Here is a 14,146-nt window from a genome sequence, read left to right on the forward strand (position 1 = left end):
GTGTACCTTTGTGGTACAGAAGGAAAAGTATTTAAAATGGCTCGGGGAAGTGAACGCTGTCCAAATAATGGATGGGTCTAACTAAGAACATTTTAAACAGAAATTAAATTGTCACTGAACTGACTTTTGAGTTTGGTCTGCTTTTCCTAAGATTGTATTATCACAGACTAAAATACGACTTGTGCAAATGAAGAAGAAGGGTTAAAACCAGCTGAAAAAAAACACCGTTTCCTTGAAAATCTGTATGGGCTGGAGGTCTGGCCTGGGCAAAATGGAACAGAAGAATGCATAAGCTTGCTGGGTTTAAAGAGCTAGTGGAGAAGGAACAAACACACCTTTAGCATTAATGCACCTGCCTTCTGGGACTCCCCAGCCTGTATGTTGTCCAGAGTGGCTTCAAGCATAGAAAAGTGGAAGTGAATGATAAATTATTTGCTTTAGAAACAGGGAGGAAGAAGTGGGAAAAAAATGACTCTGAGGGGTACTCCTGCATCAAATGTGCCAAGATTGAGTCTGGTTGAAAAGGCTCATGTAAAAATATCTTTTCTTACAATTGTATGCTAGGACTGTAATAAATAGACTTACAAGAGCAAGAGCAACATCCGTCTGATCACTTCCCTCTCATCTGAATTTGTTTAGCCCATTAAAGTTTCAGGGTTTTGAGGACCCAGGTTCGACTCCAAGTGTGACTCTAAGCACCTGAATCTCTAAGTCATTCTTTTTCTGGCCCACTGTCTTGAGTGTTTTGCTTAGAGTTATTGTCTCTCTGCTCCCCCCCTTTTAGTTTTCTGAATCCTCCTTGGCCACAGTGTTGTCCCCAGTGTCAATGATTTTAATTTGCGGAACACATCAAACAAGCTACAGTTTCTTTTGGTATTTTTTCTCTCTTGAGAGATTTATACCTCCAATCTCTGCTAGATTACTGAGGCAAAAAATGAATTCAATTAAAAAAAAAAAAAAAAAGTAAATGATGCTCATTCTGTTTGTAACATCGTTTGCTGCCTCTCAGAAATTGTACTGCTTCCCTCACTGACCTCTTGTTCCATGTACTTGAAAAAATGTCATTCCACTTACTATAACCACCTGTCAATTTTCCATTCATTATCTACCTTATGTTTTTCTTTCCGGAAAGAAAGGAAGTTATTATAACTATATGTGAATTGTCTGAGGAAAGTAACTGGTCAGACTAAAATCATGGTCAGGATTATGCATGGCCTGATAGCTCTGTATTTACACATGCTGAGAATTAACACATGCAATTTATGTGAAAGATTACAGAAATTCAATTATTTTTGCTTCTAGAAGAAGACTTTTTTGATGCAATGATATTTGGCAACGCTATAAAGCATTTGGATCAGTAAGTTAAGATAATATAAACTGAACTTTTACAGCATTTTTACTTAAGTAGTTGCATTTTAGATACTACATGCCATACACTTCTGGGTCAGCCTAATGTTATGTGGGTGTGCCACATTTCTCTCTGCCAGCATTAAAATGGCAGAAAAGAAAAACCAAAAATGAGAAAGAAAGTAACTGTAAGAGCTGGTAATCTCTCAGTAGAACAAAAGATACTGCTTTGTGGTGTAACACTGAACAGAATTGACATTGCCAAGTTTGGGTACAAAGAATATAAGCTTTCACGTTCCAGGACAAATCCTTGAAACTTAATACCGTCTCTTGTTTTCGCAGGGTTTGGGCAGACCAAGCATTTATATATGTAGTTCTGCTCTGGCAAGTAGAGAACCAGGAAACAAACCTCTTTTGCCAAAATCTTATATCCTTATCTTTCTGTGTTCTGTTAAGCTACGCTTTTGAACATTCTCATAGAACAGAGATGCTTTGCAGAAGCTGAAATAAAAAAATAATAATAAAAAAAAAAAAAACACAAAAACTGGCATAACTCCCCCAAATATATAAATGAATACAGAAATATAAGTGACCCAACTATATGCAATCCTTTTTCCTAGTAAGTCTGTTTAATTCAATCCAATATATTTCTGAAAAACAAAACCACTATTATGGTGAATCATTTTCTGATAGTGCAGGGATATTTAAATGGACTCATCTTTTCTAAATGGAGGCTTTACCATCTGTTCTGCCCTGTTATTACAAATAGAGAGGGAACCTAACTCACTGCATCAGCATGTAAAGTCTAGCATCGAAATGATTTAGATGTATGTGTGTGTTCTTTATGCACCTGGTATGTTTTCTCACATACCAAACACAAATCAGTGGGAAGGCCTGTCTCTTGTAATCTAACACATTCTCTGATCTAGTGCCTTTATTCCTTTCTCACGGCAGCAGAAATTGATGGGCAGTAGTTTGCATTTTATTAGGACAATTATGACCCTGTTGCCATCCTGCGGGAGATATATCTTTATTGGGCTGACATTTTGTGATACCATTTACCTCTCTACAGAAAATGAGCCTTGATTCTTTCCCTCTTGCTGGGTCTATATATGCTTCATCATGAACAGAAATGTTGTAGATGTGGTAAGGATGTGCCAGACTGCTGAAAAACTCTTTCCTCAAAGGATACCATACAATCTCCCTTAAGACCATTTAGAGAGGGAACATATTCCCATCAGAGTAGCGCTGGAGCAGAAACCCCAACATTTATCATACTGCATCATTTTTACTGCTTTCAATGGCAAATTTTGCAGTAGGTTAGGAAGGGAGGTGTGAGTTACCACATCTTACTCTCTCTGTACCAGGGGATTGATTCCACGCTTGATGAAAATGTTAATTCAAAGAAAACTCTCTGGGCGTACCTGTGTTGTAGCCCCTCCCAAGTGCTGGCCAGGGCCGATGATTCTTCCAGAGGTTGCCCAAATACCAGTCACTCTGGTTCTCCACCAAGCCAAGAACCTGCTGCCCTGGAAATGAGCAAAATTGCAAGCAGATCATTAGACAAAAGACAGTCAGTCAATGGAAAACACACACAAAATCTGGAGAGGGACAGGCAGTGGAAACAGAAGACAGCAGTTCTGAAGCTGCCTTCCTTTCATGCATTAGGAAGATGCCTGCTTATGTAACAGAAAGCAATCCTGGCACAGCAAACTCAGCATGGCTCATTTCTTTCCTTTTCCCCTGGCTAGTCTGAGTAATTAAACACTGTGGGAACCTTTGTCATGCTGACAAAAATATATCACCCAGACAAATATGAATGCTGCTTGATTTTGGAATACAATGATGGAGAATCCTCCTAGTGAGAAGTAAGTGTTGGTAAAATGATCATCTAATATGAAGATCTGTTTAAACTCTGATGGAGATAATATAATAGAAGAGCAAGGCTTAGTATAATAAATTATTCTCTTCCCATGCTCTCCCCTCTCGCCCCCCGACTGGTTCCAGTTTTTTTTCTCAGTCACAAGAGATCCCTTTGGCTCAGGAAACAAATGGATTGTAAGGGTTTACCTACATAAGTTGCACTGTTTTAATTTAAGAGATTAATTTAAAAGTCATTTAGGTAAGCCTATGTGGAATGCTGCACAGGAATTATGATTTCAGTTTTAAATGGGCTTATTTTGGTTTAGCTTACATTGATTAGCAGCTGGTTTCAGCTAGAGTAAAACGTGCTTTAAATCAAATGTGTCTAGAAGGTTTGTACTGCTTAAAAATCAACTGAAAAGTGAATGTTTGTATAGATAAGGACTTAATTATCTATCCTGAAATGTGCTGTATGAAATGTAAATAAGACAAGTGATTGAAATGATGCTCTGGTGACGGAGGACGGAGGGAAAGGGAAAACTGCATTTGGATCTAGTCAAAGAAAGGAAAGGGACTAGTGTTTTGACCAAGGGACCCACTCAGTGTGGGCACTATGACTAAGACAGGAAATGTTTTTTCAACCTTTTTGGAAAGCAATTAAATATCATGCTCTGAAAATACATTTTCAAGTCCCAGCTATGCTCATAAAACTGCGTGTATGGCCACAGCAGTGCACTGAAAGCATTAAATTATCATCCCGTGTTGGCTATATAGGACCACAGATGTAATACAAAAAAAAATAAAAAAATCAGTATGGCCCAAAACAAGACTGGTCTGAGAAGCAAGACACAAAGACAGAAGTTATTTATTCAAGATTAGCTAGGATGGCATAAGCATAGACCAGATGACTGTTAGTCTCCTGTGGTACCCAGCTCAGTGGGATGCCAGTAAGCCTCGTGTATCTTGATTCTATTTCAAAGAATGTGAGCAGCAGCGAGTGGCCAATGCATATAACAAATAAATCAGAACAGCACATTACAACAGCATTTAATGAGCGAACGGAAATCAATCTAGAAATAACCTTGAGGGATTACCGAGTCCATTCTATACCACTGTTCAGGTTCAGCCTACTCCATCCTAATCACAACATGCCAGTCCTCACCAGCCCTCATTTTCCAATGATGTCTCTCCTTTTCCATTGTATATTTATTTCCTTTTCCATATTAAACTCCATGAACAGTTTTTTAAGAAGGTGGAATATCTGGGGGAGAGGGAAAGGATCATAAAAAAGACTACCATACATTATCACCCCTCTGGTGCTACTGAAAACTGGTAATATTAACAGAGTGCAGTGCGTAAGAGAATGAGGTGAATTACAAGTTAGAAGCAGATATATCTGAAGCAGATGTTGAAAAGTGTATGTGTTCTTTCTCCATACAAATAAACCATAGCATATCTCAACCTGTGGGACTCACAGAACACACTGGACAGCAAATGAGGCCCCATGAGCCATATATTGCAAGGAAATAGGAAAAGAGTCTCAACTGATTGATACAAGTCTTAGCTAAAAAAGGCCGAAGGGCACAATTTAAACTAACACTTGTTGATTCTGTGCTGTAAGGCTGTGTGTTCTTTATAACCACTCCCTTACAGATGAGGTAGAATAAATCAAAATAAGGAGCTACCATGGCTAGTAAAGGATGAGAAAAACAATAAAAAATACAGGTGCATCTGGGCTGGAATGGATTGGCACAGCTGGTAGGAAGAGAGTGACCCTGCCCATACTCTAACAGCACATTTCACAACTCAGCAGTCCGCAGATCCTTATGAGGATAGTACCACTAACATCAAAAGAAACGCTAGAATTCCATTTGCAAGAAGCAGATACTAAACTTCCTTACCAGGGAACATCAATCTGCTTTCATTATTTTAGCCCCATGCATTTCCCAACAAGTCACAGAGTTCAGCCTTCAAACTGATGAATAATAAGAAATGAACAAACCTTGCTGTTTGTTAATGGTTTTGCTTTCCCACCTACCAGTCAAGAATCTCAGTTCTGACAATGTGCCCCTGACTTACTTTTCAGTTATTATTTTTCAGGCTAAGATAAACTGAAAAAGCTTAGGAAATTATGTTTGCATGCATTTATTGTAGTTTTATTGTTTCCTTACCCTTTTCCCCTTTATTTTTGAAGACACCAGAACAAATCCTGCTCTCACCAGTATTCCTGGACGTTTGATATGGGACACGGATGAAGGCAGCAATTAACATTGTATAAGCTTCAGGGCTTAGATACATGGATCAGATAATGTAACTTACTCTGCATCAACTGAGCTGGAATAACTGTCTGTACATGCCCTTTTAGCTTGCCACAAATACAAAATTAGATGTGTTAGCTAACACTTTTTAATTTGATTTTGCAATGGCCTGGGAATCCATACGTGTTCAGGTACTGTCCTAGGGCAGTGTAGTACACAGCTTGTCAGTCTTTTTTAACTCTCCCGCTGGTGTCTAAAAATCTACTAGGCAGATGAGATGGCTTGTCTCCCAAGCCATCTTGGAAGAAGTTATGAAGATACATTAGTATTTTCTATAGTTATACGTATATATATATTTTTTTTCCTAGGCTGGAATAGTGTTGCTCCCTCTGCCAAAGAAGATTTTATTTTTTTTCCCTTTACATCGTCTTTATGACTTCAACTTAGGGCAGAAGTGATCAGAAAAACAGAACTGCAGCTGCACGGAAAATTGTGATGGTTACACATTTTACTATTATTATTATTTTTTCATTCTGAGTCAGTATAAAAAAATGAAATTCAGAAAAAAATCACTGGAAAAGAGGTCCCAAAATATTTTGATTCAAAAATATCAAAATAACCATATCTAAATGTACAACCCCACTCATTTCAGTAACATCAATTTGACACATAATACAGATGTATAATATATATCATTAATCTATATATTTAAAAAAAAAAAAAAATACATCATAACATTTTGCCATTCCAATTTTGAACAACTAAAAATATTCCATTCAAAATTCTCACCCATTTATTAACATCATTTTTAAATCAATCTGTCTAGTGTATCGGTTAATTCATTTAGGGTATCAGTTAATTCATTAACTTTAATTCGGTTATTTTTTTCAAATGCATTGTGAAGTTCACAGAATCATATCATAGAATGGCTTGGGATGGAAAGGACTTTCACGATCATCCAGTTCCAACCTCCCTGCCACCTACTAGATCATGTTGTCCAGTGCCTCGCCCAACCTGATCTTGAACATCTCCAGGGATGGGGCAACCACAGCTTCTCTGGGCAACCTGTGCCAGTGTCTCACCAAGACATGAGTGAAGAATTTCCTCTAACATCTAACCTAAATTTTCCTTCTTTCAGTTTAAAACCATTCCCCTTGTTCTATCGTTATCTGCCCAAGCAAAAAGTTGTTTTCCATCTTTTTTATAAGCCTCCTTCAAGCATTAAAAAGGTTGCAATGAGGTAACACCTCCCTTGACCTGCTGGCTACTCCTTTTCAATGCAGCTCAAGATGCAGTTGGCCTTCTGGACTGCAAGCACACGCTGCTGGCTCATGTTCTGGTCCACCAGAACCTCCAAAGCCTTCTCTGCAGGGCTGCTCTAGATGAGTTCTTCTCCCTGTCTGTACTCATGTCCGGGATTGCCCCGAACCAGGTACAGCACCTTCCATTTGGACTTGTTGAACCTCATAAGATCCACGTGGGCCCACTTCTCAAGCTTGTCCAGGTCCCTTTGGATGGCATCCTTTCATTCTGTTGTATAAATTGCACCACTCAGCTTGGCGTCATCTGCAAACTTGCTGAGGGTGCACTTGATCCCATTGTCTATGTTGTTGATAAAGGTATTAAACAATACCAGCCCCAAGATGGACTCCTAAGAGACACCACTAGTTACCAGCCTCCACTCAGACTTCGAGTCATTGACCACCACCCTCTGGGTGTAGCCTTCAAGCCAATTCCTTATGCACTGAATGGCCCACCCTTCAGATCCATCTCTCTCCAATTTGGACGTCACAATATCATGCGGGACCATGTCAAAGGCTTGAAGAAGTCCAAGTAGCTGACATTGGTCAGTCTTCCCTTGTCAACTGATGCAGGCACTCTGTCACAGAAGGCCACCAGTTTGTTTAGGCACAATTTGCCCTTGGTGAATTCATGCTGGCTGTCACGGATAACCTACTTGTCTTGCACGTGCCTTGACACTGCATCTAGGAGGATCTGTTATTAAATGCAGGCCAAGCCAAAGCAATGCATGATGTTGAACAGGCATAATGAAAACTCTCCTTGTCCACGGTCCTCTGACCACCCCTCAGCCCTGACCTGTCCCTCTGCCACTCTTCATGCCTCCCTGATGAGGCACATGCAGCTCTGCAGAAACTTTCATAGGTCTCATCTCCTCTCTGATCATATCAGATCCTGAATTCAGATTTTCTGGGGAGAAGGAGTAGAGTTCCTTGCCAACTTGGCCTTTTGTAAAAGGCAAGCATAACAGAGTTATTTGAGTTATTCTTTCAGCAAATGAGAACATGGTGGCTACTGTAACAAATATGAATTGTTCAGCAGTCTGAACTGCCTGTTTCTTTTTTCTAAGAGTTATTATAATAAAATACCATGACTAACAGCAAAAGCTCTGTCATTATTTTTTGCTCTGGCCCTGCAGTTATGATTAAGTGCACTCCTCTCCCTCTCTGTTACTCAAGGCACAAGTTAGCTTATGAAAATGAAGCTGTCTTTCTTACTTATTCATACATCACCACTAACAGCCAGACAACAGAAAACAAGGCTATGATTCTGGCATGACCACAGTGAAAAATTATCGAGCAGGCAGAATTACATCCGGACTGTCCTGTACTAGGCTGTGCTGCCCGGCTGTGGGACCAGTCTCCTCCAGAAGGCAGCTGCTCAGCTATGGTGTTTTGCACAGTACAGCTCCCTGACAGCTCAGATGATGGGGAGTGCAAAAGCTTTGCTGTTGCTGAAAAGAGGTTTCCATGGAAAAACAGATACTTCTAAGCCTGACAACTCAATGCCTTTGATTCTGTTTACACATCATGGATTTTTGGTGGCTAACGGAGGGGAAGGCATGTTCCTGTAATTCAGGCATTCAAGGGGACTCAAGATCTCATTTCAGTCCCCAGTTCTGATGCTGATTTCTTGGATGACACGGGACGAGTCACGTAACAGCCTCTTGCTTGATTCTCCACAAATAATAATGGCAATAGCCAATCCCTCTCCCATTTTGCCTGTCTCACGTATCGCAACTGTAAGTGCTCTGAGGTAATAACTGTGTGTTATTTTATACTGAAAGCATAACAACAGCTGCATGTAGCCAGGCTGAAGCCCCATGTAGCACAGTACTGTGTCTCCAGTCACAGGGCGCAGAAGCTGTGTGGTACGAAGAGCAACAGCAGGGCAGCTACATGGTGGTACTGCTTAACAGTGCTCTTTTGGCCTTCAGGTATTTTCCTATTACAAACAATAATAACAACACTAAAAAATATAACAGCAATTACAACTACTTTCCACAACTTCTTTAGAGGAAAACTTCTTTTTTTTTCTTGTCTTAGGAAACTGCATGGCTTTCATGTGGCTCCACTGCAATCACAGTAAGAGGAACGGGTCCACCTTTTAATCATCTATGGCCATTATGGTGAGCTGATGCCACAGGAGAAGTCTGTTTCAGTCCAGCTAGTTGCTATATTATCAAGGGTTAGTTGCATTTGGTAGAGGCCTCCAAAGTGAAAAAGAAGCACAAAGTATTTTCAGCCATTAAAAACATAGACTAATCAAATTCTATACTGTAGAGGTTTTTAAAGAAGAACAGAACAGAACTCTGTCTTGCCACTTCTAACTGTTTCAACAGTTGTGGTTTAAGTTGTTAGAAATTTAATACAGACATGAATGCTGGAGCCACAGCCAAGTACTGCTGGAGCAATGCATGCCTTCAGTGTAAGCTGACAAAAATAGGAGAAGGATTCAGCAAGACTTTAAGATTCAGACCTGGCAGGAACCAGGAGAACTGCAGAGTTAGTGCTCCCAAAACGGGACGCAGACACAAGGAATAAAAAGGTAAAAGGAGAGAAGAGGGGAAAAGATATATATTCCGAATGCTGGAACATTTCTAAATTGCCCAGTAACAATACTGATGATCACTGTCTGTGACCAGCAGAATCTATAACGGTACAATGAAGCTGGATTATTTTTTGAAAAAAACAGAGTTAAAATATGTTGTTAAATGTCCCTTCCCTCTTCTCTCCTTCTTCATCCTCCTCCTGTTTTGCTTTATCCTTTAAATGCCTGTATAAGACACCTTTCCTTTTGGAAATGAGCATTAAATCTGTAAGCACACATCCTTAGCTGGTGTAAATCAGCATGACTTCAATGAAATCCGCGTACTTATGCTGATTTATACCAGCTGAATGAGTTGCACTTCATGTTAGTCTTGCCTGAGTGACTGACCCTCTCTCTATGGCCTTCTAGTCTCTGAGCTTGCACCAGTTCATACAAAGCATGTGGCTTCTAAGATCTTTCACTTCTCCTGACACATATCTCATCTACCTCTTCAGATCACTGTCAAGTTCAAGCTTTTCATCCTCACTATTGATGCCCTGTGCAATTCTTGCTCTGTCAATATCAATTCATGCTTCTCCCTGCTCCCACACTCACTCCTCTCTTCTACTTGCATGCCCTCTTTCATCCCTAAAAAAGACTCTCTCTTTTACAACAAACTCCCTGAGTTACCTCTGGAAACATATTTCTAGCATGATAACTCTCAGCACCTCTTAGCACCTCTAGACAGTTTTTAGAAATTTTATCACAGAGTAAAATATGTACATGAAATCTTGTGTGTGCACTGTACCCAAGCCTGTGTGCCCCCAGAAATAGAGGCAGACATTTCCTCATATGACTGTACAGTGTTCGCTGTTTCACAGAACTGAATACTTTTACCTCTACTGTGAGTTTATTTCACATGTATGCAATACGTGCAACATATAAATGTATTGTATGTGCATTCACACATAGATATGTGCTTATCTATACATACTCAGGGAAGTAGACTTCCCACACAAGTCTACCTATTTGATATCTCACTTACTTAATGTAAGTATGTTGCTGTCTCTGAATGGCCATTAGCCCTTCTTACTGGACTGATTTCTTATAGAGAGAATCTGCATGGGCAGTTATCAAGGAACAATCTGGATGGGAAGAAGACCAACGAGTAGCTCATGGAAGGTACTGCAGGACTGGATTGGGAGAGGAGAACATGGGTTCATGGCAGCTTCACGTTGGATAGCATGTTGGTGCCAGTAGAGGGAGAGAGGAGACAGGCATTGACTACATGGTAAGAAAACAAAGTAGGTAGGTGAGGCACAAGTAGATAGAGCACATGGATGGCTGGGAAATACAGGATGGGCAAGGCTGAGTCAGTGAAGGAGAAAGGAATTAGTGAAAGGAATAATGATGCTACCAGTGCTGGAACAAGGATCTAAAGCAATATATCAACTGACTTCTGGATATACTCAGAGGTGGTGATGTGGACAGGGCTAAAGAAGTTACAGCAACTTGAGCCAGAGAAGAATAATAACTCAGCAAGAGTCTGTTCAGATAGAAACATAGCAAGTGTTTTGTAGGTGGTAGAGGGGAAGATTCAGAAGGCAAAATCATACACAAATGGTGATCAAGAGGATGAAGTGTAGAGAATTGGATTGAGAAAGTTTGGGGTAAAGAGCTAAATCTGTGATTCTTCTTCATAAGGAAAGATGAAAGACTGAAATCAATCAAAAGATGAAAATAAATTAGGTTTCTGCTTATCATCTCCTCTACTCCAAGGAGCTTATTAGAAAACGAAGAGTCCAGTGAAAAGTCCAGCAAACTACAGCAAAGCCAGAAAATCTATCATTAATATTTGCAACACTTTCATCTGCAGAATTTCAGAGAAACAGATTCTCAGCAGTTGTGTACAAGATACCAAGTGCAGAAAAAAGACTTTCACTGTGGAACAAAACTTTTTGAGGTTTTCTGTGACAATTGCAAGGTGTTGTACACACGTGACAAATGGGCTCCTATGCCAGGAACTTAAAACTAGTTCAAAGATGTTATGATTTGGACACACACAGAAGTTTTTGTTTGTTTTCTACCTGGCAGGAAAGGATATACCCCAAAACACTGCCAGGGAAAGAGCACTAGCGTGGTGTTTGGGGAAGAATGCACCTGAATGCAGAAGCTGTAGTGAAATGGTATGCCAGAGTATAAGGGATGCCCATACCAGCTTCAAGTGCTGCTGAGCTTATCCTTCCTCACCTCAGCTTTTATGCCACTGTTTATGGCACAAAATGTCCCAGCAGCAGCAATGCCATCTAATTAACAGCAATAGAAGACTTGGCATGAACCCTTTCTCAGATGATGACTCTCTCCTAACCAGGTTGCAGGTGCTCAGTAAGATGGACTCGCTGCTTTGACTACACACCTCACTTTTTATTCAAACAATGGCAGCTTAAAGATTGCGTGCCCCTGTACTGCTTTCCCCCTGTCATTGTCTCCCTTTTAATTTTTAATTCATTCAATATAAAACCCTACATTTTTTTAAAAATTGAAAACTTCTTCCTCTGAAAGCAGCAAAATGTCCTTATGAACAAAGTCAATTCCAATCCACTAGCTCTAATATTCAGGCAGGGGGCTGAGAGAAAAGACATTTTTAAATTACTGTGCCCAGTGTTTCAGGAGCATACAAGCTATTAAAACCATGGCATGAATTTGTGCTATGCAGGAATACGTGATCACTGAATAAAAGATGCTTCTTTTTTTTCCCTCTTTTCCCTGCCAATGATAATGCAATAAAACTGCCTTGGACGAGAGTGTGAAGAACATGAAAGTAACTGTCCATACACCATGACTCTGTCTGTCATAAGTGTTATCAAATTTATAAAGGGGTAAGGTCCTGAGATGCTCATATTGGTTGGCACAAACCCTGTCTTTGAAATACATCTCAGTAACGGGGAGCTGAGCAGCAGGCTGCAACATGTAATCAATAATATAACTCTTGTGCAGTGCCTTTCATTAGTAACCCTTTCTAAAGGAAAGAAGAAAAGTCCCTACGGTGGGAGAAACTGAGGTACCTGGTGATGGAGTGATATATCTAAGATGACCAAGGAGATGAACAGTGATCTATGAACAGGCACCAAGACTTCTGAGATCCTGAGCACTGCTTGTTGATACTGAGGCACCATCCCTTTTAGTAGCCTAGTGCCTAAACTGCCATTGCCACTTAGTAATAATTCAGAAGTTTCCATTTCCCTAGCCTTCTGAGCAGCTGTCGGCTTACTGTGTTCACTAGTGGCCGCAGTTTTTCTTGCCAAATCCTGAATGGATTCTGTTCTGCCACAAGTTTACTTTGGGTACATCCCTTGGGATTCTGTGCATGTCTCTTCACATTCCTTGTGATGTTCGGGCAGTTGTTGATTTCAGCTGTACCAATGTAAATCTTAAGTTGCTTCTGTTAACTGAACAAACTTAACTCAGATCCACATGAGAGTAACAGAGGTTAGCCACTGCCTGCTCATTCCTCTCTTTCTTTCTGTAAAATGGGAATGACGTCACTGCTTCACTACACTTACTGGGTTTCAGTAATTGGTGCTTGAGGTTGTTATCGGAATACTAAACTGTTGTTTATTAGCAATGAATTAGAGACAGAGCATAAGAGCTTTCTTATACTCCAGAGACTGTTATTCCAACTTCATATTCTCTTTGGCAGTTTTTGTATATAAATAGCAAGATATGAACCCCACCCCTCTTATTTTTATTTAAAGAAACAAATCTTCCAAATCAATGGGCACACCAGGAATGTTTGCAAGCAAGAAACATCTAAGTATATATCAAAAGGACTTTCTCTGAGCACCAGAGAAGTCCCTGAATTTAGAAGCAGAGGCAGAAAAAAATCCAAGACGAGCAGAATGAAAAGGATTGTTTTTCTGGTGACAAGTTGAAAAAGAAAACAACACACATAGAAAATAGGGACATGCTTCATAGAAAAGGGCTGTAGTCACACATGATGTAAAAAAGGTTGCCAAGTTAGTGTAAGTGGTGTTGAAATCCAACTATGTTGACATTATTTTTCCCCTTTGTTGGATTCAGTTCTGTCAAAAAATAAACAAGCTCTGCATTTTCCTTTTGGCTATGTGGCTTTACTAGCCTATGCAAATTTTTCAAGATCAAGATTCAAGTCTTCTCTTCCACAGACACAGCCTGCATTAAGGTGCTGCTACCTGCCCAGCACTTCTTGCCACTGCTATTAATGGCACTCACTACACTGACAATTGTTTTTATCTTTTTTTTTTTTTTTATTGTAAAGAGCTCACCTTATACTGTTAATGACACACTTCGAGACAGGTGAGAGCTCACAATCACTACAGCTAAAAATGATTTATGCATCAGGATATCAGACAGTAAGATGACACGTTTGTTCATATCTAATGACTGTGCACAATTAGTCCTGTATCATGGAAATGCTGATGGAGAGCTCTGATATCAAACAGCCTCCTGTTCCGCATCCTGAGCCCACAGAACACGAGCTGCTTCTGCCTGATACAACAAAAACCAGTGGCTGTACAAGAAGCCTCATGGTTTAGTGATGACCTTGAGAGACTTGGGATTTCTTCCTATTCCAACACTGACTGGCTGTGCAATCACTGCTGGGTCACCAGCTGTTTGCCCAGCTCCAGCCTCTCTAGGTAGACATGATTCTGCAGTCAGGCTAAGCAGCAGATGTGTGTGCAAGAAAAGAACAGCTCAGAGAACAGAATGGAAAGCTTTATCCTACCAGTGTTGCAAGTTATTTTTGCAGCAAGAGATGGAGCACTACAAATATCTAATAAATGTGCAGAGAATTGCACTTAAATTTGAAC

The 14,146-nt window shown here is 40.1% G+C and overlaps 1 protein-coding gene across 2 annotated transcripts in view; it reads right to left on the minus strand.

The window, feature by feature from the left end:
- Positions 1 to 14,146, minus strand: part of LARGE1 (LARGE xylosyl- and glucuronyltransferase 1) — a 282,370-nt gene that overhangs the window by 63,146 nt on the left and 205,078 nt on the right. For both annotated transcript variants that reach the window (XM_082763070.1, XM_082763071.1), the window contains one exon: positions 2,772 to 2,876. In XM_082763070.1, the coding sequence (XP_082619196.1) occupies positions 2,772 to 2,876 (105 nt within the window). The remainder of the gene's footprint in view (positions 1 to 2,771; positions 2,877 to 14,146) is intronic.

The sequence above is a fragment of the Aythya marila genome (genome assembly GCF_965140915.1).
Source record: "Aythya marila genome assembly, chromosome: 1".
Lineage (NCBI taxonomy): Eukaryota > Metazoa > Chordata > Aves > Anseriformes > Anatidae > Aythya > Aythya marila.